Source organism: Arachis stenosperma, chromosome 10 (genome assembly GCF_014773155.1).
Source record: "Arachis stenosperma cultivar V10309 chromosome 10, arast.V10309.gnm1.PFL2, whole genome shotgun sequence".
Classification (NCBI taxonomy): Eukaryota; Viridiplantae; Streptophyta; class Magnoliopsida; order Fabales; family Fabaceae; genus Arachis; species Arachis stenosperma.
Window position 1 is genome coordinate 134,461,806 of NC_080386.1, and position 26,689 is coordinate 134,488,494.

Here is a 26,689-nt window from a genome sequence, read left to right on the forward strand (position 1 = left end):
CTATTCAATTTTTTTCAATAATATATATAACTCAATGTTCATCCTATATTGAGGAGAAATTTGATATAAATACTTCATGTGCACTAAAACTTAACCACAAAATCAACTATTGCCTAATTGTGTGTGTGTGTATATATATTAATTCATATTTTTCCAATTAAATGATCACCAACTAAAATAATCAAACCTGCTATAACAAAATAATTAAACCTGCAATAAATAAATAATCAAACTTGTTTATAATAAGTAGATAAAAGATTTCATATACATATTTTTATACATAATGGTTAATTGATAATCGATTTTTGATATATACATAATATAACACTTTATAATTTTATAATTAATATCAACTCTAAAATATTATTAACTTCTATTCTTAATATATAAAAATAAATGAATTTGGATCTTCTAAATTTTGAATTTTTACTTTAGAGGGTAAAAGTGTAACCTCTCACCCTTAAATGGTTTATCTCTCATATTTTCTCTTGGTCATACCTATGAAATAAATGGTGAGAGATCACACTTTACTCTCTAAAGTGAAATTTAAAATTTAGAGGATCCAAATCCAAAGTAAATGGATAAGTTTATTCACATTACTTTTAAGATATCTTTTTTCTCCTACTAATGTCATGTCAGCAACATCGCTTACTTGACAAAACTTTAGAATCAATCACTCAATTTTTACCAAATCAATTATTATTTCTAAATCAGCAAAAAAAAAAAATACAAAAAACAATACAATAATTACCAACGACAATAATTAGAAATTAATAGTATCTAACTAAATTTGTAACTTATAAAGACATTAAATCCATATCCCTATATTTATTATATCTTACCATTATAAACAATACAATAAATTTATAACCCCGATAATTAATTTATTAATTTCTATAAATAATTCATTCAATGTAATAAACATCCATATTACAAATGTCATAATAATATTATTAATCATAATAAATTTTATGTTACAAATATTCAAATTCCATACTATTTGAACTACTTATATAAGTCTCTTATCACTATTCCTTCAAATGACATCAAATTTAGCACAAAAAATTTATTTTCGAACTACACAACATCTCAAACTTAATCAATGGAGATAACTATGTTGAATGTGAAAAGTGTAAGAAGAAAGTATATAAAAAATGAGATAACTACATTTGTGGCACGTGTAATCAAACACCACAATACTCTATATACTTTTCATAATTCCATCTATCAAATTATTAATTACTAACCAAATACTTATTTTAGATTCAATTCAGATCAAAATGGTACAACTTTTGTACTATTTGATGGCGAAGCAAAAAAAGTATTGGGTATAAGTGCTTCAAATTTAATGGCACTTCAGAAAAGTAATGACATTAAAGTACCACCCTAATTGAAAAATTTGTACAACCTCACTTATATTTAAAGTCAATATCCATGATTTTAACCTTAAAGAAAGTTCTCAACAATACACGATTACAAAAATATTTGTTCCAACAAAAAATACTAAACTTCAACACCCTTTATAACAAATAAAACATGTAATACTAAAAAAAATTATTTATTTTAGACATTATTTTTATTTCTAATTTAAATTATTCATTGATTATAAGAACCAACTTCGCCAACACTAATATCATCAGACGAAGATCACATATCCATCAAGAGATTAATGAGAAAGAAAATCATACAAATTTAAGACACATCTTCGGAATAAGAACATATTTGCAAAGATGGAACAAACAACACAATAAAAAGTGCATATAACTCAACAATTCATAAAAAGCATGCCTTTACAAGTACCTACCATAGAAAAAAGAAAGTAACAACTCTAACAACAACCAATAAAAAAAAAGAGGACGAGCGTCACATAAGAAGACTAAATTTATCAACTAAAACAAATACAAAAATCAAACTACCAAATAAAAATGTCATTCTGTACATATAATTTTAATATCCAAATCTTTTGTATTACAAATTATTTTAAATAAAATACCTTTTAAATTTAACTTTAATTTATACATTTAATTTAATTCTACAAAACATAACAATTTTTAATATTTATTACCTACTATCATTAATTTATCGCTTAATTGCGCGAGTTTCATTCTAGTTAATGTTAAAATGAGATGTATTATTTTATTTGGGCCACTTCTTTTTCTTTTATTTACAGGTAAAAATTCAGGTGAAGTCAACTTCACGTGAAGTTGATATTTGAGAGCCGTTAGATGAAAATTTAATCAAATTAGTCAAATCATCTAATGACTCTCGGGTATCAACTTTACGTGAAATTGACTGGACATGAGTTTCCACCTAATTTACACCGTAAACTTTTTAAACTAAAGAAATACAAAAGACACAACATTACTTAAAAAGGTTAATGCAACTTGCGTATTATTTTCCGTCAAAAAAACCTTTAAAATTATATGAAAGGCACCCTCTTATTGGGGGGTCAATTATGAAACTATTTACATGAATGTCCAGAATATACATGTACAGTTGATTAATCTCTTATCAAACTATATATAGCGAGAATACATCAAGTGAAGAGTTAGCCAAGTTCCCCAATGGAACGGAACTTGAAGAATATCCTCAAATGATTCATGGACGGAAAATTCTAATAGCCTTCGTGACCTGAAGCCGACAAAAGGGACACTTCGATACTGCTGATGAACATCTTCTACACAATACGTGACCACAAGGAACTATAGTTATATCAACCTCATTACTCAGACAAACCCGACAAACCCATGCTGCTTTTGCTGTATCAGCTTCTTTTGTTGCTTTTTCAACCTTTTCCTGTACAAATCATTGCATTATGATGTGTCATATCAAAGTTGCATCAGATTTAATTCAACCAGTACTTATGAGCATTGCTAAAAATCAGGAAACGACTCTCTTGAATCACAGAAAAATGAAGGTTTAAAAAAACAGTATTTTAAGCTAATCAAGTAGCACATGACCCATCTAGCCACAAATTGCAAATTGCAAATTGCAAACTGCAAATGCTACTCCAAACACAATCCATGCAATTGCATGGCTCCATGCGATTCATCATACAGTATATATGGCAGGCTCTGGGAATCACATCAAATCGTGAGTATCATATTGCAATTCAAGCAATAATAAACACTTTGGAAAAAATTAAGCCTTTTTAGTCACAGATCACTCAGAACATAAAAGGGGCAGCCCCGTGCATAAGTACTATGTGACTATGTGTGCGTTGACACAGAGACCGGGGAAGGGTATAATGTACACAGCCTAACTTGATACTCACTCAGAAAATACTACTAAAAGAATGAAAAACACCAACCTGCTCCAGCAGAAGTGCTGCCTGAGATTCTCTAAGATTTTCCTGCAAATTTATTGTTCTCTGAAGAAGGGCCTGCTTCTCCACATCCATACTGATCCCAGCAGCTGAGAGTATTTCATTCACAGCCTGCACCAGTTCTCCAGCTGAAACTCTGCCAGATTTTTCTTTCTGAGGTTGTGCCTGTTCACATAGCTTTGTCATTCAGACATACAAGCAACGGAAGGCATGTCACAATATGAACACAGACTTCTAGGCCAGGACTAACAAGATATGCATAGAGCACAAAAAAAAAAAGAACTCCTAATTAGTAAAAAGATCAGAGGGATGAACCTGAGAGTAGATTTCTCTCCTTGATGAACTCTCCGGGAGTCCATCTTGAGGCCTGTTACTGTCAAATACTACTGGGCTTTCATGCACCAATGCTTCTTGCAGGGTACTGCTTGCTGATACACTTTTAAATGAAAATACTTGTGATGAAAGGAAAAGTTGTGTAACCCCTGGTGCAACTTCAATCTTAAATCTGTACAGAGCTTGACCTGCTGATGGCCTTACATCCTCAGGAACCTTACCATATTTCAGTTTGTCTCCCTGTTGAGAGCGCCAAGCCACTATTTCACCAGAGTAGAAGGGCCTCAACGGATGCAGCTGAACAAGACGAGCATCTTGTGGCAATATTTCTTTGCCGACAAAATGACTGGTTCCATTTATGTGTTCAACTTCTTTCTTGTCAGAGCAAAGGTTTAAAACATTAACAACTGAAATCTCAGATCCTTCAGGACATACAAACAAGGATCCAATAGGCAATATAATAGGAGACCCTAATACCTGACTTACTACAATAGCAATGAGATCAAAAAGGGAAATATAAGTTGGTGGTTCAGCAACTATAATACAGGATTTTGATTGATTCATAAAATAGAGAGTTTGATGTGCAGAATCATTCTCCCACTCGGGGATAATGAAATCTTTGGCTGCACGTGTGACATCTACCAAATTGGGCATGAGGAAAAACCTTGTTTTGAGATGCTTAACAAATTGCAGCTTTTCTGCACAAGAGTTCAATAAACATTCTATTGCATCCAATGAAGGGCTTTTGAATCCAGGAATGTGACTGTCCATGCTATTAACAACAGTCCATACAGCACTTTGAAGAAATCTGCTTAATAACTTCTGCTTGACAGTTCCCAGTGAAACAGATCTAATTGATCCCAAAGATTCCAACTTGTGATTCTCATCTAGTTGCTGAAAGTCCAAACAGAAACTTCCAGTAAGTAAAAGCCATATACAAGACAAATCATAGAAATAAGAAAAAATGATTACTAGCAGGTGAGAAGGATATCTTAACACAGGGAAAAGATTCTGAATTGTTGCTACCTCTATGACAACTTCAGACAATTTTTTGATTCCCAAAACAACACAAACTCTCTCGGGAAGATCTTCATGGACAAATCTAATTCTGGAAGTATCAATACATTTGACATATCGAGAACCATAAGAATCAACGTAGACACAAGAAGCTGAATGAACAAGTCTACAGCCATCATCAGGTACAATGGCTTCTGATTTCCAGTTGGATCGATCAAATGAATTTCCCTCAACAATCTGATCACAAATAAAATTCAAAATTTCCATCACAGCACGGAGCTCATTTGGATTTAGATGCTGATATCCACATGCTTTTTGAAGATTTAAGAGAAGATCTTTTGCAGCAGAAAGTGTTAGCATTTCCTGAAGTCCCAAATCTTTAAGAATCTTCACAAATGGGAGATATACGGAAGGAAGTTCAAAAGCAAAGGGAGACAAATTAATAGTTAAACGAGCAAATAAAACATCAGCAGTCACCAGGCGTGTTCCATTTGCAGCAGGTACAAAGGCCACTTTCCGTAGCTCTGCCACATCTGTAAATGCACGAGTGATTTTAATTTCATTATCATATGCATTCATATTTCACAATGTAAATACCATCTTTTATGCTTTTATACATTTAGTTTGGTGTCATTATATCACCAGTTTCAGCAAAACAACTTAATCAACAGTGCATTTAGCATTGTTCATAATTTTATTCAACATAATAGGACTTGGAATATTGAGATTGATTTCAGCAAAACAACTTAATCAACAGTGCATTTAGCATTGTTCATAATTTTATTCAACATAATAGGACTTCGAATATTGAGATTGACTGACCCTTCCTAAATGTGTGTGTGTGTGTAAGGGGAATTGGGCCAAGACTATTGTGATATTGAAAATAAGTAAGCAAGAAAGGTCACGATGCATGAATGTGTATTGTGTGTGAAAGGATATGGTCTATATGGTATAAGTGTAAGACATTCCTTTCCACTAGAGCTAGCTTTTGGGGTTCTTCTAATCTGATATCATTCACATATCAGCATTGTAGTGTGAATAATACACGCTATTCATCTTGTTTCTTGCCTATCTTTGTGTGGCTTCTATTAGTATTATTTTAATATTTTTTGGGATCACAGACGAATTGATGGTTTGCTTTTGATCCACCCATTTTGATCAAATCCAACACATTCAATTCCTACATCAGTTATCAGTATCTGAAACGTTATGAGCAGCTTCATTTCTAAAACTGGAAATCCACGAGCCTCAGCTCAAGAGTTTCCAACTTCCTTTGTAACCATTAAAGTAGACAAAAAAAATGAGAAAATTAGTTCAGCCTGAAATATTATCATAAAATCACAAGTGCAATGTAGTATTAAATATCAACTGTAGTTTATCATACTTCAGCATGAAAGACACAGACAACGTATTGTTTAATCTACATTGAGCCCAAACGTAATTATGAGAAAAGTGAAGCACCTGAAGAAGACAGGGAACCCCAGATTTTGTCCAAATATTTCAAAATTTCACAGGTACATTCTTCAATGTTCATTGCTGAAGCAATGGGCCAATGAGAAAGAGTATCTTCACCTCCATTTTCCCCGATTACCTGGGGAGAAACAATGTAAATATGTAAACAAAAATATAAGTTCTACAAATAGAAAAAGCAAAACAAAAGTATGATTATTACTTGCAAGTGCTTTAGGACTGTAGAAAAAGCTGGAGGACTCTTTAGATGGAGTGATCCCCAAGAATATTCTGGGGGAGCAACATATTGTCTAGATAGAATGGGAGCACTACTCCATCCCAAAGGCCAATCTTTGAATATCATAGCTTCACTATATGAAGCAAGCACCCTCTTGCAACCACCATTGGGAAATCCCAGTTCAGCAGGTACACATGCAATCTTGCGAAGAAGATCACAGAAGTTGTTGCTAAAGAAAAGAGCAAAGTTGGAGAAAACAAATTCAATTACAGATCCCCCTAATGCCCACACTTCCGCTGAAACTTCACTACGAGAGTTGGAACTGTCACCCTCAAAATCATCCAAATCACCTGATTTTGTGCATTCAATTCCAAGAAACTCAACTCTTTTGGCACATTCAATTATTATATCTACTTCAGTTGCAGTTCGAAGGCCAAGTTTCCTTAAAATTCGAAGCCAGCCATCTGTACCAAACCTTTCTCCAGGAAATTTTCTCCTCTCACCAAAGAAAACAGATATCAAAATGGCATCACCAGGATCAAATAGTTCCATGGGCTTCAACAAATCTGATGAAAATTCATCAGAATTTCTTACAAACCTTGTCTCTTTCAAAGCATCAACCACTGACTGATCTGATTGAAGATCATGCCAATTTTTTAAAACATATATTAAAATTTCGTCCTGCTCATTCTGAGGCTTACTCTCAAAGACTGGTAAGCCAAACCGTACTAAGATCTGTTGATCCTGCAACTCAAGCACCCCAAGGGCTCTAAGAAATGAACCCTCCTTTGAATTTGTGGCATATGAAAGGCAACGCTCATCATGTGGTTTGAAAAATGAATTTGAAGGGATCATACACTGATCTTGACCTTGCAACTTGGTGTAAGAACCAAGAACTGTTTTATATATTGGGAGAGAACGCAAAACTTCAATTTCTTCCCTTGTGTAGCTGACTCCATTTGAAAAGAATTCACCAGAAAAAAGTGAGAACAGTTCACCACAATTTGAAGCTGAGATGTTGGTGGGCTCAGTGAAATATCCAGCTTGCTTAGCTGCCACGAGTTTGGATGCAATAACTTGGCCTAGTGATTTACCCAGCATTGGAAGACAATTGCATGAAGCAGCACAATCTATAAATTCCTCATCAAATACAGGTATGTTACACTGGTTTAACAATGGCAACAACCAGGGGTAACTACTTTTGAATCTTCCAAAAACTGAAATGTACGGATCAGCTGTTTCAGCATCAGAATTATTATTTGTAGATGTACTAACCCTTTCTGTAGAACTCTCTCTGGATTCCCTTTCTATAGTCTCATTCATTAATGGTGGGTGCTCCAAATGAGGAGGAACAAAGACAAGATTCCGCTCTCTTACACGGCATAAGACTGGCCTGCCAAGGAAAGCAGGTATTAGAGGCCAATCAGAGAATAGAGATAACTCTTGTGATCCCCTCATACTCTTCCAGAATACTCTAATCCATTCAGGTGAAGGACCTCCTTGACCACCAGAACTAGCCACCTTCTCCCATGAAAGCCAGGGGGCCATATTAGAACCCATTACATGGGTCACCCAATCTTCATGAAAAATTAGCTTCATGTGATTGGCCAGAAGATTAAGGGAAAAGTTCTGTAGTTTCAATAGTGCCTGAAGGTAAAAATTACAGAAAATGTCTACCAAGAGAGGTCTGTCTAATACTTTAGGATGAATAAATTTTTCTCCCAGGGCAACCATTAATGACTGCTGCTCCTTATTCCCAACCCAAAGTTCAGTTAAGCCCAATTTTTTCAGATGGCTAGTTGCAGTTGGACATGGTAAGCCTTTAAGTTCTGCAGCAACTGATAAAAGCCTCGGGTCCCTATTTTGACTTATGCCCATCATAGAATTCCTGTAAGCCAAGGGTGCTCCTGCCCTGCCAATATCTTCAACAACTCCCCGACCAAAATCAAATAAAGCCTTCCCTAAACTTGTCATCACTTCCAATGCATCGCCAGAACTAGCAGCCCCCTGAGCATGAGTAGATATACCAGTGGAGGTATGGATATAAGATTCCTGCTGAGAAGTGCTTCTCACATCAGTTTCTTGACCAAAAGCATTTGCGGTTACAGGGTCAGTTGGTGCATTATCTCTGGGCAAGCTGGTTTGCTGAAAATCTGATAAGCAGTACTCAAGAACATCTATATACATATCAACTGATCGCAAAACAATTGACTTTGAAGACACTTTAAGGAGATCGCGAACCATCTTTGGTCTAATTTCTCGCACTGAAAAACCTACGGCTTGAATTTCAGTCACCAATTCCCAGGGTACTGAAAAAACAGGATAATGCTCCTTTACAAAGCTGCAAACGGTTGCTGGAAGTAGATTACCACTCATCCCATTCCCAGGTTGTGAAAGAAACATGCCTTCTTCGGCCTTCACTAAGTTTCCTGAGTATAGCTGCCATACAGGAAGTTCAACAATACGAGAATAAAATGGATGTATCACCCGCTCTTTTAGGCATTCCCAATCTGCTTTAGGAACTAGCGTCACAGGAGAAGCAGTGTCACCGTGATCACCGACTTGGTCACTCTGACCAAGCCTTTCAAAAGATCGTGGCCAGAAGGAGTATATCTGATCTCCATATGCCTTCAAAGAGACACTGATTGCAGGATAAGCACTAGAATCAATTAAAGAACTTGAAATGTCCTTTCTAAGCTTTTGAATTTCCAAAATCATTTCAACATAAGAATCACATACACAAGACATCAGCTCTCTGTTCCAAGATTCGATTAATTGATTTCCAGCATCATATCGCCCCTCGGCAGAAGCTCTTCTGTCTTGGTATTTAAAAAGATAACGGCCTCTGCTATGACGCACAAGAAAGCAACCAACCACGGTAACAGGCATGTTCATACAGCCAGATAAAGGAAGAGGGGACATGATTGAGCTCACTGAATAAACATTGGCATGCTGACCATTTCTTGATATAAGTGCTGCTATTCCAGCAACAGGAGTCAAGTTATAAGCAAGATACCGCCTATGCAGAAAATTTAAATATTAAATAATGATAATATGGTAATTATAAGATAAATCACTTCAAACACACATATCATCAAACAATACCTATCAAGAGCCATATTTCTAGTTTGCCCAGAACCCAAGCTGAGTACTAGAAGCCATCGATCAATGATTGTAGCTCCTTCTGAATATAAACTCACATCAATGACATGCATCTTTATAGCAGCATTGGAGCTGCCAAACAGTCTTGACAATTGGAACTTTCTCCATTTCTTTTCCGAAAATGGATTCCTCATAACAGAAGATGATGGATCAATGCTTACTGAAAAATTCTGCAATGGTTGTGAACTTCCTTCTTCCCATGTTGATATTGACACCTGATGGCATGAAAATTTCAAGCTAGTCAAAATATTTGATGAAAAGAATTCCTGATAAGAACTCTCTTACAGGTAAAAAGATATTTTTTAGAAGAAATTTGCAATCACAATAGAATAAAGAGTGATTAATATTACTTGAGAATAAAGAGACGAAGAGTTATTAGTGAATTACTAGATAATCTCCAATCAACATACAAGAAAATATGTATGAGGTATTAACTACTATTTACAAGACTGCAATAATGAAGTTAAGCTATCCCAATATCTTATATACATGATTATATCGCTATTATTCTTACTATATAATTCTTATTATTTTGCCTACATAATCAACATTGAGCAGATTAGTAATCACATCAACACATGATAAGAAAATAAGGAAATGACGAAAATTCCCTTCTGAACACGTATCAACAAAAGATTCTTGAGGCATTAATATTCCATTAATCACTTCACTAATTGTTAGTAATTGCGCTTGCAAAATTCACAACACATCTATTCAGCAGGAGAAAGAGAGACATCAAATTGAGAACTTTTTTTATGAAATCACTATGGATATGACTCACATTTCTTCTTTCCCTTTAATACAAATGCCTGAAAACCTAGTATGCTATGTGTCATCTATGTCATTGTTCGGTGTATTTGAGTGGAACAAAACTCTCATATTTGTACTAGATTGGCCGTCTTGCTTCAAATTGGTGCACACGATCAATTTTTTAGGGCATTCTCTCAAATATGTAGAGATTGGAGAGTATTAGAAATCGGGATAAGATCATATCAAATAAAAAATATGATCTCTTACGATTAGTTCTGATTTTTACTATTACTATAAATAGAGGCTAGCATTCCTCTCATGTAACACATCATAAGAGTAATATGCTCTTTATTATTTTCTTGGTTAATCATGGATTTTAACAGAAAGCATTGTCCTTATGATGTTTTTATGTCTCTCACTTCATCTGTTGTTAATCTCTTGTCCTCCAAGCTCTATGTATTATTCTTCTCCTCTTGTAGATAGTATTTATTCTTTTAACTCCCAAAAAAGAGGACGCAATGGCAATGCTATCTATCTATTTATAACATATAAAAGTTGATACCAACGAGTTTAAGCCATCTTTTCTTTACTAATGATGCCACGCCAGCAATCTTAATGACTTGGCAAAAGATGAAAATCAACCAATCACCCTTTAATAAAATATTTTTAAAAAATTAATATTATTCAATTGAAACATAAAGTACTAATTAAATGCAATAAGCATACATTAAAAATTTCATAATAATAATTATAAAAAATTTCTGTTACAAATATTCAAATTCTACAACTTATACATGTTAATTATTACTCTTCATTTCTTAATCTCTCATACCAATTGTCAAAAACACTTATTAAAATACACTATATAGTATAAATAATTTAGCTCTCCGCATATCGCGCGGGTCTCACTCTAGTTTTTTCTTTAATCTTGAACAGAAATTTTGTTATCGAGTTTTTTACCTACAATGCAATCTCATTTCCCTAGCAAAAAGCATTACGCCTTCACCACATCAAATCCCTAGCTATCCCTTGCCTAAATTTATCCTAAACCTAGCATCCACTGATCACAACCAAATAGACCCTCAACCTAATGCTTGTCCACATATATCCTATATGAATGTTTAATAACCCAACCGCATACCCATATTTCCTAATTCTTTTCCTATCCTGCACCAATCTACAATATAATAGTTGTAAAGCTACCTGCAAAACTGACTTCAGAAATAGGAGTGCTCTAGATCCATACTCCATGAATATTTCAGTAATATGCTTTATTTTGTCTGATCCATGGTCAGGCCCAACCTTCAAGTGATTAGATGATAGCGGCATCCGGATAATGGTAGAATCCGATAGCGACCACAAATCATGCTGATCAATGAGCATTGGACTAAATTGATCACAAAAGCGTCGTGTCAGATCAGTACCTGAAACCTCAATGAAACACCAAAAAGTTATACAGTACTTAAGTGAGCATTATAATAGAAAATATATATATATTTTAAAAAAGGTGGAAATAATAAGTATGTCAAATTTAGAGAGGGGGGGGGGGGGGGGGATAATTATGTGCTTGTGAAACAAATCATTCGTCCAAGGAAGAAATAAAGAAGTGCAACATAACTGCTAATATAAACTCCAGAAAGGGACTAAACAGCAGTTCTTTTAAGTGACAAAATCTAAAAACCACAAATAAAACATCAATGAAAGGAACTAAATTCTAGAACCATTTGCCCCTACCTTTAGCATCAAGTAACAACTCAAATGATTGTGTCAAAAATCTTTTACTTAATAGGCTCACTTTGATTATCATTAACAAACTGGGTCCAATTTAGGATTTCATTATTTCAACTTTATTTATCAAAATAACTTTGAGAAATATTTGGATTATATGATTAAGATGTTCTGAATCCAAAACAAACTAATCCATACACAATAGGTGGTTAACTTTTAAACTTAAAACAATTTGGCCAAAATTATAGTTTTTGAGAGATAATGACAAGAATTTCTTGTGAATTGTAAGTTTCTTAACATTAACTAGGACAAACTGTGGAACATTGATATATATGGGCAAAGAGGTATAGAATGAAAGAAAACGACTAAAATGAACTATCACCATTGGAGTTTTATCCTCTCCCCATTCTAAGAATTATTGAACTATATTGCCCTAATATTACCAATTTCCTAATTGTACTGAAGACGTACATGTTTTAAATAATCAGATGATATTGGCACCATAGTATCCTCAGAACCAACAATATCACACCTAGATAACAACATAGAGTACTTAAAGATGAAAATGTCATGTTGCAAGAAGTAACACCATAAAAAACAACAAATCAAGCTGAGAATGGAGTAACTAAAACTAATTTACATGAATTTAGATGAAGAACATGCCGCATAGTAGCATACCTATCAAAGAAAACATCTTTGCTGAAGGAGCATTAGTTGAAGGTGCAGCAAGTACCATACCATGAGGATCAAACATGTAAAAGTAGCCACCAGAAATGACTGAGAGAAGGTCACATATAGAATAGCAGCAAACTAGTCCTAAACCATAGTTTAGTGTGTTCCCCCGTATTCTCCATGGAGGATGGAGCTGGAAATTGCTAAATTCCTCTCTACTCAAGCAGGCACCTTCGAAGATCGCTATCAGAGCAGGACCTTGGTATTCACCTGAACAAAATTCCATGTTAAGAGCAATTTAGGAAAGTTATCATAAACAGAATGCAGCATCATCATTTCACAGGCAAGAAACAGATAAACTTTGAAAAGACATTAGCTGATATACAACTTCGATTCAACCAGAAGGGCATAATGAGCTTGTTGACACTCTGCATAATTGATGTTTGAAACTTTTGTGCTTTCTAAGAAAAGGACACCAGTGTACAATGCTGTTCCCATTGTACATTTAGGAATAAAAAATGTTGCAAAATCATACCCGCTTAGGTGAAGAAGCAATTTTTGTGACTACAGTTAGTAGCCACTAAGTTAAAAAGTAGCAACCTCCCTGTTTTATGAGGACTGGAAACATATTATGCCACTTGATGCGTTAAGTGTTTAATGGTCACATATGGAGAAGACCAAGGTTGAAGCAGCTTAGAAGGCTCAACAGGAAATGTGAACTTAAAAGGCTGTGCCCTGCTATCTCCCAAATGTAGGGAGTTTGAGACAATCACTTATCTATGAACCCATCCAAATGGCTGCACTCTTGTGGGGCAGTGCTTCATTGATTCCTTTCTTTCCCTTTTTTCTTTTTTTGAAAATAAATCATGTAATTTTTTTCATTTTGACACAATGTTCTGTTTTTGCATTTTCATGTGGTTGACTTTTTAATGAACACTTAGTTTGGAATCTCTATCTTTTACGTGTTGGGGGTACACCTTACAACCTTAGATTGTCACTGTGAAGTATCTGGTTGGAGCATAACTCTTATTTCAAACAAGCTTATTTTATGGGATAGACAGCTGGCCTCTGATGTAAACTGGTAATCTTTTAGACAAAGTCCCCTCTCAGATGCGTTGAGAGATTGGAAAGCTATGTTTTTTTTTTTGGTTCTTTTTTCTCTTGTTAGGGCGTATATAGAAAGAAATTTCATTAGAAGGGCAGAAAAATAATCGAAAAGTGCCTTAGACAGCTCACAATGATATAAAAATAACAACTATGTGAGCCAGCCCATATTCTACTTATGGGATCTTCTTGTTGGTTTAGAATTTGTGAGGAAACAAAAAAATAAATTGATATCTGCATTCCTGTTGAAAGAATTGCATACATATCCCAAAAAAAATTGCATATACATCTACCTTGGAAGAAATATGGAAAGTTAATTGAAAAATAAATAAGAACATTACCTAAATTGTGCTGCAGCAAAGACTGACGTGGATGTTCCCTTTTATCATAAATCAGGTGCAATCTCTTTGCATTGCAGCAATCTGCCAACTCAAGGAGGTCAAACAACAAAAACTCAGTGCTCCCATACAGGGCCAAAAGATCATTTACTTTATTATAGTCCATGCAGGGTAGATCTTTAGTCATATCTTCATTGACTAAAGAGAGGCAACGAACTGACTGTACACCCAGCCTGTCTGCCAAATCATTGCTGATACTTGGATGTACAAAGTGTCTGCCAATAAGAGAACTGTTTTCCAGCCAAGGTGCGTCATTATACACAAGATCTCCTGCTGGCATCAGAATTCCAAAAGTATCAGGAATCAGCAAGGGCCCATCAACAGGCTCAACAAGTGGCTTCTCCAGGCAACATTCTGCTATGGCTTCAACGACACAACAGACAAAATTTAGCTGATCCATTGAAAGAGGAAGTCGTTGCACATCATTCTGCAACCTTTGTAATACATGAATATAATCGGTAATACCAAAACTCAATCTGACTCCTAACTTTAGCAACAAGTCTTTATACTCTGTGAGTTCAGATGGAACAACATACAAATAAGGAGTAAATTTTACAGGGGAATCAAATGCAAGTGCATTTGGTGATACAAAATCATCACCAATCCAGACCCATGAAACACCACTTAATCCTGCTTTCAGTTCATTGAACTTATCGCTGCTAATATATTCTTGCAATTTTGAATAAAGGCAAGGTATTTCCTTTTGTAACTGAGCATCAAAACCAGGATCCAGCAATGAATTCATCTTAAGCTGCTTATAGGACTCAGATAGCTCAATTAACTGTCTTGATAAAACTGCAATTTCTGGGCAATCCATCCACCCAAGTTTAGTTTGTAGATATGTCATGTCACATTCACCGTCTAATATGTGCATTGAGGACGACACTATCCACATTTGTGATATAGGCCTCACAATCATGGGGGGTGCAATTTGGTTATTGGATTTCAACCATGGAAGTCCCCTAACAGGTGGATCAGAAATTACTGGACACCAAGAGATTTGCTTCAGTTCAGACCAAAATTCCTCCTCTGCCATATCATCAGTTAAGCTGCTTACAAAAGAATCAACATCTGTTGGGGAGTTCACATCCTCTTTAGGAAAGCCTTCATATACAACAGTATCATCAATTATACTGCTGCTTCTCACAACCATGGCAACCTGTTGATCACCATTATAACTTTCACCTTTATTTGAGAGCCTATGGGCTAGTTTAGCCAAAAAAACCAGTAACACTCTACCATGGTTGGAGGCTTCAATAGCCCCGGAATCATGCAACATGCCAACTGATCTAGCGCAATCAAGCAAACCAGTAAATCCCAGAGTTGTCCTAAGTCCAAGGGTAACTAAAGTATCTAAAATTTCAGGGTCTGAAAATTTGTCAGAGGGGAAAAAAGCATCCCCATGCAGCATCTTTTTAAGCTGAGGAACACGAGGATCATAAAGCCTGCAATAACAATCTAATCAGCAATTCAAAACAAAATCACTTCTAAGCAACTAAAGTATTTGTCATCCAATTCAGGATAAAATATAATATCTGATACAATTACAGTACATTTTTCTATTAAGTAATGGATCTATAACCCATTCTTGTTGAGTCCAACTCCAAGTCTCCAACGTGAGCTTAAACATACATTGTTATCAAAGCAGGACTATTTCCCATAAAATTTAACCTGCATATCACAGATATACCTTGAATTGTAGACCATAACCCACTCTCGTTAATAACAGTAACTGAAATCAGTAATATGCCTTTGTGTTTGCTGAGAGAATTATAGTTCACAAGCAATTACATGTAAGGGAGAATAGCAGCATGTTCAAAGGGTAAAAAGCAGAATGGTTTCATTTATGAGCTTCAGGATGTAGTGGATTTTTAATAGTGAGTATAAGTCAGATACCAAGAATCTGCAAGGAAACTGAAAAAGATGAAGTGTGCAAAAATTGATTGTACACCAAATATTGTATATGCAAGAGACAACTAACACCATAAAGTAATCCATAAAATGGAAAATACATCTCAAGTCTCAGCAACTATGGAAGGTCAGAAAAAAAAAATAATAAATAAAACAAAACCTTGTAGATATCTAAGATGTTTTTCTACCATAATTTTTATGATTAAAATACTCAAAATGTAATAAAACCATCAATTATTCCAAGAAATATAATAAGATCTATCAAATAAATAAAGAATTTAAACAAGATCTAAATAATAATAATAATAATAATAATAATAATAATAATAATAATAAAATCTACCGAAGCAACTGAGTCAAACCATCAACATATAAATTCATCTGAATAATTTCAACTATGGTTTTTCTTGACCTTCTTCTACATCTACCTATTAGACTAACATGTTCTACTATCCTTACTAGAGTTTTCGCTGCCATTTCACACACATGACCAAACCACCAATGATAAGACTTTACCATCATTTCAAAAAGGGTCAAATCCCAACATTTCTAATAAATTCTTCGTAATTCTATCTTGTCTACTATCCATTTTTCCAATGTAACATTCTCATCTCTATAACATTAAGGGCTTTTCTTCTTGTTTTCCTTTTTATATTTTCAGTCTCACTAATTTAATTGTAAATATGATTAACAACATTACGGGTGAGAGATATAAAGATACGTTACATTGCAAATTTGCATAATGTTATTCCTTCAAAATAACTGTGGCACACTGGCAATAATTGCATTCAGAAGTAAAACCACATAAGTCATTTATATAATAAATGAAAACATCTTTAAGATTTATTTTCACAGAGAAAAACTTCTAAATTTACCTAGACGGTTGTTGCCAAGTTCCATTAGCTGCCATCACAAATGGTATGGTTGGAAGTGAAGATTTGAGAGAGGTATCCTCTTTAATTAAAAGCTGCACATCATGCAGAATAACTGAAATGACTTCTTGCTTCAAAAGGAACTCTGACATGTGATTGATTATGTGATCTTTGTAGAATTCCACCTTTGTTGGTTCTTTTATCTTTAAATACCTTCTCATAATGATCCTTTCTGTTTCTGATTCAGTTCTTATGAAGCTATCATTTAAAAGATCTTCACGAACACCAGTGGGACCAAGCCATTTCACAGGGTTACACAAATTTACTAGTTTCCTGCTTTTGTATGACTCAAATATAGGGAGGTGTTTGATGGTATCAACATGTGTGTTATCAATTTGCTCTTCAGAGAACCATTTTGACTGGAGAACAAAACTCCGCAGTTCATGTAGTTCCCCTTCAGATGCATCTTTGAAAATCCCCTCAATATTCTGCGGGTCTCCAGCAACAGCCATGAACACATTCAATACACCCCTTGCGGTTGATGGCTGGACAAAATGTTCCAGTTTTGGATGATCTAACTGCAGGTCATTTCTCAAAAATAAACATCCAACCTTCAACAACAAAGAATACATCTTTTCACTCCATCCATCATTTTTTATCACATTAGAATTTGGTATTAACTGCATCAAGTATTCATCTCCAACAGGCAATATAGGCCACTTAGAGAACATTAAAAGATCATCACAATATGATTTCAGATAATTCCATAGTAGTTGCAACCATTCTAAACTGGGTTGGCCATGAATACCAGGAGTCCAGCTTACTTGTCTAGCATGTTGCCACTCTCCAGGCAGTATTTTCACCAGAAGCTTCTCAAGTAACTGGCATGACAAGAAAGAAATATTTGTACCATCTGTTTGGGCAATGTAGCAAAGTTTTCTATGAACCTCTTCTGGAATAACGCAATCTATAAGCTGATGTGGAATCGAATCCTTGAGAAGGCCGTACTCATCACCACGTGCAATGTAAACTCTTTCTCCAACACCCTTCTTATCAACTGATGTAAAGGAACCATCTGCGAGTGGTAACAACGGCAAGCCCAACAGACTATCGCACTGCATGTTTTCTTGCAAGTCATGTAAGCAATACTCAAGGGACAAAATCATTGCAACCCTGTCCTTGAACTCACGCTTCCTTTTGATCAACAAAATCCTTAACAGCTTTGGTGTTAGAAAATGCAACGATGGACAGATCTCCTTAAACCTTTCTACAAGTGATTGCGGAAGCGAAATGACAGGCAAAGAAGCACTCGCCAATGCTTTAATAAGTTCTGCTGCCTTAAGGAAAGAAAAATCTGGAAATATAGCATGTTTGGTTGAGATCCATTGACCACCTCTAGCTTCTGTATATAATACACAAAGATTGAATTCAGCAATAAATTGGTAAAGTTTCCGCACTACGGATGCCCAAGGTTCTAACCCTAATGTTGTTGGCCACAATGAGAAGAACAAATTGCAAGGGCCAATCTCTGATGCTACCTTCTCAAGTAAACGACCATAGGCAGGGGCAACAACATTTTCAAGGAGGTAAATATTCCACTCTGAGCGTTTTCTTCCAACCCCAGTCATATCAGAACCAAACCAGATATCCCTGCGATTCGATGATAGTTCAAAATATGCATTTACATGTGCAGGAAGACCAGTAGTTATGGGTAAAGGTAAAAAGCAGAATGCACGACCTTCAAAATTTTCTGGTAGATGCATTGGCAAATTGGCAGCTTGTAATAGATCAGGAAAAACCAGACAACGATCCTCCCCCCCAGAACTATCAGCCAGGTCATCACCAAACTTAACAGTTTTCAAATATACAGCAACACATGCCCAGGGAATAAAATTCTGACTCTGACCATTGGATGCTTCAGAGGTTCCCTTTTGAGCATTCCTGCCACCTAAACATTCTGTGGTTATCCAATAGTGTGAACTACGATTAGATGTGCTTTGCTCCTCAATTAGGATCTTCTGGCATTTATACGGCAAATTTCTGTCAATAGAGCTTAGCTTCTTCAGAAATTGAACTCTATTCATTCTAATGTGCTTCTCCTCCTTGAAAAAGTTAAACATATCCTGGGCTTCACTAGCTCTGATTTCAGGCTCATCGACACAGGTTCTGCGTACACGGTGCAGTAGGTGCATTTCATGTCCTGTGCCTTCTTTCACAAAAATAGAAATAGATTTCACATTACGCAGAAAAAGTAATGTTTCAGAAACAACCTCAGAAAAAGCAGCAAAGAGAGATCTGACATCTTCAGGTGTATAAACTTCCTTTTTAATTTGGCTGCGAGAGGCAACACCTGCAGTTCTAAGAGGGAACCGAAACAGAGTACCTGGAAATGGGTGTTGCAAATCACAGCCAAAATGTAGCAATGAAGAAAATTGATCGGGAAATTGCTCCAAAATCTGCCTCCCCACAAACTTAATTCGTAAACCAGGGTGGGAAGGAGATATTCCAGGCAAATTACAGGCATGAGGGTCAAACATTACAATATTTTCTCCAGAAACAAACATGGGAATGTCCGTAAAGTGGTAGACACAATTAAATCCTAGTCCAAATCTTCCAATTGCAAAAGCCTTCTCAAGTTTACTCTCTTGGCCAATACGAGAAATGGCATAAAGATCTTGTGGACTAAAAACAGAGTCATTGAAACAATATAAAGCAGGACCTTGCCAGTCAGCCATTTCTGGAGAAAGAATAGAAGAAGTCCCGTATTGAGACTTATCCAAAAGAAATATTACTTCAGAAGCACCTGCATCTTCTGCATTTTGTACCATCTCAAAGAGAGTCCCAGGTCCATCAGCATACATTTCAAGTATGTGCTTAAGCCTTGTTGTCAAAGCTTCATGCTGTCCAAAAGCCTCAGCAGCTCCAGACAAACCAAAATTCACTGAGTCTGCACTCTCGGCCAGTAACATCCTACGAAGAGACCGAACACCAAGTTTTTCTGCTACATCATTAGATATGTTTCCATGCACAAATTTTTGAACTGTTCTCTTTGCATTCCAATTTACATTCGCTGCATTGCCAAAAGAACCATTCGGATCTTCTGAACTTAGCAACCAGGGTGCATCATTAAAGACCAAGTCATCGGCAAGAAACAGTCTACCTGATATATCTGGTAGATATACCTTGACATTCTGTTCATGAAGATAGACTTCAGCTAGCTGGTGAACTATTAGAGTGACTGCCCGAATCTCATTTGGGTCAAGCGGAGATGATCCTTTCTTTACTGCCATCCTAGCAAGGATATTGGCATAGTCAGCATGTTGCAAGCATTCTCGGATACCAAGTTTTAGAAACAGATTTTTGAAAACTGCCAAGTCAACTGGAATAACACGAATATACGGAGCCAAATGGAGAGGACCATCAAGGACTACCTCATCAGAGGTTGCAAATCCATCTCCCACCCATATCCACCGACAGCCTTCAAGAACAGCTTTAACAATCTCAATCTCATCCGATGATATCATTCCTGTCAAAATTGAGTATATCCTCGGCATTGCCAGGGCTAATTCCTGCCTAAGTACTTGATCAGTCACAATCTCATTATTTTTTCCAAGCTCAAGTAGTTGAGCAGCAATTACACCACCTCCTGGTGGAGACATCCATCCCAGGTTATATGACAAAGCTGTGGAAGAGCATTCGCCATCCAATATCCGCATGCTAGCCGAGACTAGCCACAAATCACTTAGTGGCCTCACAACTTTTGGAGGAGCAACTACAGATGATGTAACCGGCCATGGTAATGAGCCAAATGGGGCAGAAACTAAAACTGGGCACCAAGAAATCAACCTAAGATCATTCCAGAACTTTTCAAGATCAGATTTTGGGGTGCGCGACCTAAAGGCAGTTGCTGCTCGTGACAACATTCGGTTAACTGCTCGTTTATCATCAACTTGATCAGGAAACCATTTCAATGCATTAACTTCTAGGTATGAGAAAAGCACTTTCCCTCTCAAATATGCCTTTTGTTGATCCCCATGCATCAAATGCTCTATACACCGGGCACTTTCTAAAACTGTATCTGGAGAGACAGAAGTTCTGAGCCCCAGGCTGCGCAGAATATCAAGTGTTTCAGACTCCTGGAAAGCACCAGAAGGGAAACTATCAGAGTCTTCTAGTAATGCATATAGTTCTTCATTCCTTGGATCATACAAGACTGAGGGACGCTTAAGAGCACCGGTGAGTGTTGGGATAAATTCCAAATTTCTCAAAGAGTCTCTGATCGATATGTCCTCAAGAGATAAAAGTGCCAAATTTTGCAGAACAGATAACATTATGCTATCACGGACCTCAGCTTCCAATTCCCCAATTCTGTTAAACACGTGCTGCTTGTAAAAGAGTGCTTTCCCCATTCTCGCAACTCCAAAATACCTTGACAGAATATCCTCTTCAATATGTGGGGATCTGACAATGAACTCTGCACCCAGAATAAACTCTGGCACATCCAATGGTGATAAGTACTTACGAGGATTTTCTAGGTCAGAGAAAAGGGAATCTTGAGCAGACTCTCTGTTGTAGACTTCGAATATATGTAACCTCTTGCAAAACCTTATGCTAACTTCATCCACAGAGCGTCCAACATACCATTTAGGATCTAAAAGAAACCTGCGGAGCTCATTTCGCTCTTCAGCAATCAGGTTATCCAGTGAAACTTGCACAATGTCATTATTTGAAACTGCATTAGAAATTGATTCCAAAACACCCGATGCACTTCCGTTGCATATATAACTAGATAAATCCAGATATTCAACTACATAACTTGAATTCAATATATCACATCCAATTTTGACAAGGATATTCTGCAGTGTATCAGACAGATTGCTTCCACTGATAATTTTCCGTTGTTCAGAAGGTCTTAACAAATGTCCAGATGTGGATGGTAAAATCGGCCAATCACTAAACAATGGTAATTTTTTACTCTGCTTTCCCAGATACTGCCAAAATAGCAAAAACCATGACGATGTTGGCTTTTGACAGAGTTTAGGATCCCATAACACTTTACTTTTATATTTCCAGTCAGCTGGCATAAATGCAGCGAATAACTGAGCAAAATGGTGAATGCTACAAAGGGAAATATTGGTCTTTGAGGACTTTGCAATAGCAGAGAGTCTGGTCAATATATCGGGAGGAATGGCTCTATCAATTACTCTACCTGAAACTGGCTCCATTAATTTATATTCTAATTCATCGCATACAAGATAAGAAATTCCTTTCGATGCTTCCGAAAATGCGGCAAAATCACCATTTGCTAAAGGAAGTAAGGGCAAGTTGCACATCTCTTTACCAACATCATCGTCAACCAAGTCCTCTATGCAATATTCCAACAATAGAAGCTTGTCTGGTTTGCTCAAGTTAAATGTTTCACATTGCCTAAGATATTGGCGTACTGTACTAGGAGTAACCACCATGCTGGAATTATATTCTAAAAGCATGTCAAACAATGAGTTAGGCAAATGCACAACTGGCATTCCTATTTGAATCAGAGCCAAACCTAGGTCCTTGCTTTTAGTGAATTTTTCATCATGAAGAAAAGCTTCACTTGGTGTCACCCATCTTCCTCCATCAATATCTGAATGTATAACGGGAGCATTGCCAATGTTTTTGTATATTTGTTGAACCAAAATGCTCCATGGTTCGTCAAAAGAACCAGTAGGCCATAAAGAATAGTACATTTCTGTAGGCCCTAGTAAATCTGTCAAACCAAGCAGCATACGGATAAAAGTGGGAGCCACAACATCTTCCAGAAGAAGCCTATTCCAGGTAGAACGAACTCTTCCGCCTCTATCCATGTCATCCCCATACCAAATGCCACGACGGTTTGATGAGACTTCAAAGAATCCATTGATATGTACACTAAGCCCCGTTCTAACAGGCAATGGAAGGAAACAGAATGCACGACCAGTTCTGAGAGCATTTTTCTGTAAAATATAATGCAATATGAGGCATTGACCATAGAGGTATATTTAAAAAGACATTCAAAAAAAGCATGTGGAGATTTTGATTGCACCACAATTATCTTTCACCAAAACTTGGTGAACATTTTATGCCAACAATTTTTATTTCATAAATCAGATGCAAGAGAAGAATGATTGCTTAGTCAGGACCCTCCTAGTGCCACCTTGAAGACCCAGACAAGACTTCAATTTTCACTTCTCCAATGCAACACATTGTTCAAGCTACAGTGGCACAACCATGTAGAGGCTTAATTTTAGTTTTTATTCTGACACTATATATGAGTTAGACTAGAAATGCTTTTCAGATCTAGAATTCCATGTTTAAGACCTCTGTTCTATATTACGCAGTGTCAAATGTCTAACAGATAAGGTTTAGTTTCCTAGCATAAGGTATCAGAAAGAGATATATTCACTTCAGTTACAGCAACAGAAAATAGGGGTGTCAAGCAACAGTCAGCAGGTAACAGCCAGAAGGGATAGATCAAACAAAAATACCAATTTCAATACCAAAAGTGAAGCACAAGCCTACAATGGAAAGGAATTAGCCATATATAAGAAGTTTGCGAATATAATGGCCAGTTTGTTTTAAGGTTTCTGTTTTCATTTATAGCGTTTTATTTTTTTAATCTTTTGTAAAGAAAACAAAAAGCTAAAACAATAAAAGGGATAAGATTTGACTTTTTGTTTTTATTTTGTTTTCTTTGTTGTTCCTATTTCATATTTTCTTTAACAGAATCTTAAAAATAGAAAAGACTGGGGAAAAAAAATTAAAAAAAGGGCCATGAGCAACCATTCATTTGCCTCTACCGAGGCACCCAACATCTTAAGCTTTTGAAAGAGATCATTCTCAATTAGAATCAAAGTTTTAATGGACTAAGTGATCTACAAATTTACCCTTGCTAGCCTCATTCTTCTTAAAATAATAAGTTGAATTTCAGCACAAAGACAGTGCACCTATGTATTGTAAGCACTGCAACCTGAAGGGCTCTTGCATGAGAGGGCATATGAAGATATAAAATCATCAATTTCAAATATATAAAGTGGGTACAATATCCTACAAGCAAAAAGTAAGGAAGAGAGCAAAAATCTAAAAACAGAAATGTCTCAAATATTAGGGAAGAGCTCAAATCTCGTTTGCTCTACCAAGCATACACCTCTTGTTTGAACAGCACCATCAGCGCATTATTGAGATGAAGAAAAATACATTTTAAAAACATTCAATTCAATAATATTAAGAGAATGAACATGTATTCAAGATTATAGTATTCCTCTATTACTTAGACCCAAAAGTGACAGCAACCCTTGCACTGCTCTACAAAACCCCTTGGAATTGTTAGACTAAACAGTCATGTATGCCTATAAGGAAAAAAAAAAGCTGCAATAAAATCAATTGCTGCACTGGACAAACAACAAAGGTAGCAAAATGAGGAACTACTTTCAACTGTATTCGGATTCACGACACAGATGGAAGCTAATCCTACGCATGCTGCTAGAACCAAAAGCAAAATCCAAAAGCATGGTGACTGTTAGATATAAAAGTTATTCATATAACTGCCAAATTAACCGTTAGAAGAGATGGTTCATGACATGATATCAAAATCCATACTATCAATAACATTAACACACAAATGGTTGTTCAATTACAAAAATGTTATGCTCCAAATGTCCAATCCTATGTGTGAGAAGGGATGTGAATTCCCACATTGCTGAAGATTTAAGAATATAGTCAAGATTTAGTTTTAGATAATTCATGCATCCCTACTCCCCCAAGCTAAACTTTTACGGTGGAGATAGGCCCACAAGATTAAGAGTAATAACCTGAATTATGTATCGCAATGCATATTTTCTAACAAGCAAGTTTTAAGAAATAGGAGTAGACATTTGGCATCCATTTGGTGTAAAGCTCATGATCTTTATAGAGGAGTTTCCCTCTTAGACATGTATAGAGCTTGGAAAGGTATGCTTCATACATATCACATATTTTGATTGTTTTTTTTTCACTTGTATGGAGGACCTCACATCCTCTTACTTGTATCTTTTTTTTCTTAATAAACAAATAACATGACTAATGTGCATATGTGCAGAGAAGAGAGAGAGAGCAGGAGCAACAATGAAAGATAATAAGATATGCAAATTACATTCAGTGAATTATCAGAAATGCATGCCGCAATTGATGCCCATGGCAGCAAGTGAATGTCATACTCTTTGGATGCAGTAGAAGCAAAAGAGCCAATCCTGCTTGATTTTGCGGACATGGTTTGCACCACATAAAATCTCTCAGTTTGCCTCTCAGTTTCAACTCCTCTTAGTGACTCACTTAAGAAGTTCAATGAGAATGCATCAACTTCATTACTGGTGTTTGAAACTTTGGATAATCTGAGCAGTGCCTGCCGGTGCCACACTAAGTCATTTGTCACTGAACTAACAGAACATGAATGAATTTTCTTGGGTTCAGGTTCTCCAGTATCCCATACATATATTTCAATGCGCAGTACACTCTTTAGAAAGAGAAGAGTCAATATTCCTTCTTCAAAGAGCTGATCAAACATGGATGAAATGTCTTTGGGTGTATATGCTTGCCTTGAGAGCTTACTACTGGCAGCCTGGTCTGCATTCCTCAAAGGAAAACGGAACAAAGTTCCGGCAAAAGGACGCTGCATGTCACACCCAAAACCACAATAGGGGAAGAACTGGTCCTCATATAAGGAGAGCACGGATGAACTGGTGAAGTCAATCCGCTTCCCAGGATTTGCCGCCGAAACTTTTGGAAGATATACACCCTGAGGATCAAATAACACCACATATTTGCCACTCACAAAGGAAGGAAGATCTGTCAAATGGTAAACTGAGTTGAATCCAACCCTGGAAAACAGCATGAGAACAAGAATGAAGCCAAAAACTATGAACACCAGTGATACATGAAGTAAAACTACACTCATTATCTCAGATTCGGCCATGCATTATTGCGTACAGTAAAGTTCCAACTACAGCAACTTCACAGATATCAACACAACACAACAAAAAAAAGCAGAAAATCACTAAAGGCAAACAAATTCAGCTCAAGGAATCAAAACGAAGCAGAAGAGAAGAGAGGCGCAGTTAGTATACCCGAAGCGGCCGGTCTTCCAGGCCTGGCCGTGCTTGCTGCTGCCTCCAATCTTGGAGATGCTGACGAAATCCTCCTCGGTGAAAACGGCATCGTTATAGGCGAGGAGGGCGGGGCCCTGCCACTGGGCGAGGGTGTCGGAAAGAAGTGAGTCGCGGCGGTGGGAGCGGCAGTCGAGGCAAAGGGAGACGGTAGTGGCGCCAGCATCGTCGGCGTTCTGGATTAGCTCCTTGAGGACGGTGGTTCCCTCGGGGTAGTTCACAAGCACCTCCCTGATTCGGCGCGTGAGGTCCACCGTCTGACCGAAGTCTTCTAGAAAGATGGAATCAGAAGACGTCATTGCGAGAATCAAATCGGTGGAGTTTGAAAGGAAGGGAGCTGGGTTGGTTGGTTCTATGGGTTTCGAATTCGATTGTGCATTGAATTACGAATGTGACTGTAATGAGAATTTGCTTTGATCTTTTCTTTATTTTCAAGTTATTGTTTCTGTGGTGAGACAGAAGAAGTGGTTGAAGGGGAGGAAGAAGAGTTGGGTTTCGGGGTGTGAATGATCTACCGTCTTCCCATCATGAAGGAGCCAAACAGCATCAAGCGTGTTGAACTCATCATATAC

The 26,689-nt window shown here is 36.6% G+C and overlaps 1 protein-coding gene across 2 annotated transcripts; it reads right to left on the reverse strand.

The window, feature by feature from the left end:
- Positions 1-2,382: 2,382 nt before the first annotated feature.
- Positions 2,383-26,689, reverse strand: LOC130954954 (uncharacterized). 2 transcript variants are annotated; one of them, XM_057881729.1, is made up of 13 exons: positions 26,079-26,689; positions 25,109-25,832; positions 16,963-22,934; positions 14,120-15,621; positions 12,681-12,944; positions 11,478-11,698; positions 9,468-9,739; positions 6,348-9,381; positions 6,137-6,266; positions 4,685-5,208; positions 3,641-4,552; positions 3,311-3,490; positions 2,383-2,796 (listed from the first exon to the last, which is right to left on the reverse strand). In XM_057881729.1, the coding sequence occupies exons 1-13, from the start codon at positions 26,414-26,416 to the stop codon at positions 2,599-2,601; spliced, it is 14,271 nt and encodes a 4,756-aa protein (XP_057737712.1). In that variant the 5' UTR covers positions 26,417-26,689; the 3' UTR covers positions 2,383-2,598. The 2 variants fall into 2 exon arrangements, with proteins under 2 accessions (XP_057737712.1, XP_057737711.1); XM_057881728.1 differs by having other exon boundaries at positions 3,311-3,502.

Coding starts and splice junctions, on each gene's coding strand:
- LOC130954954 (XM_057881728.1), bottom strand. CDS start 26,416: ATGACGTCTTCTGATTCCATCTTTCTAGAAGACTTCGGTCAGACGGTG. Junction 11,699..12,680: donor AAAGATGTTTTCTTTGATAG/GTATGCTACTAT, acceptor TTGAGGTTTCAG/GTACTGATCTGACACGACGC. Junction 4,553..4,684: donor TGTCTGAAGTTGTCATAGAG/GTAGCAACAATT, acceptor TTGGACTTTCAG/CAACTAGATGAGAATCACAA.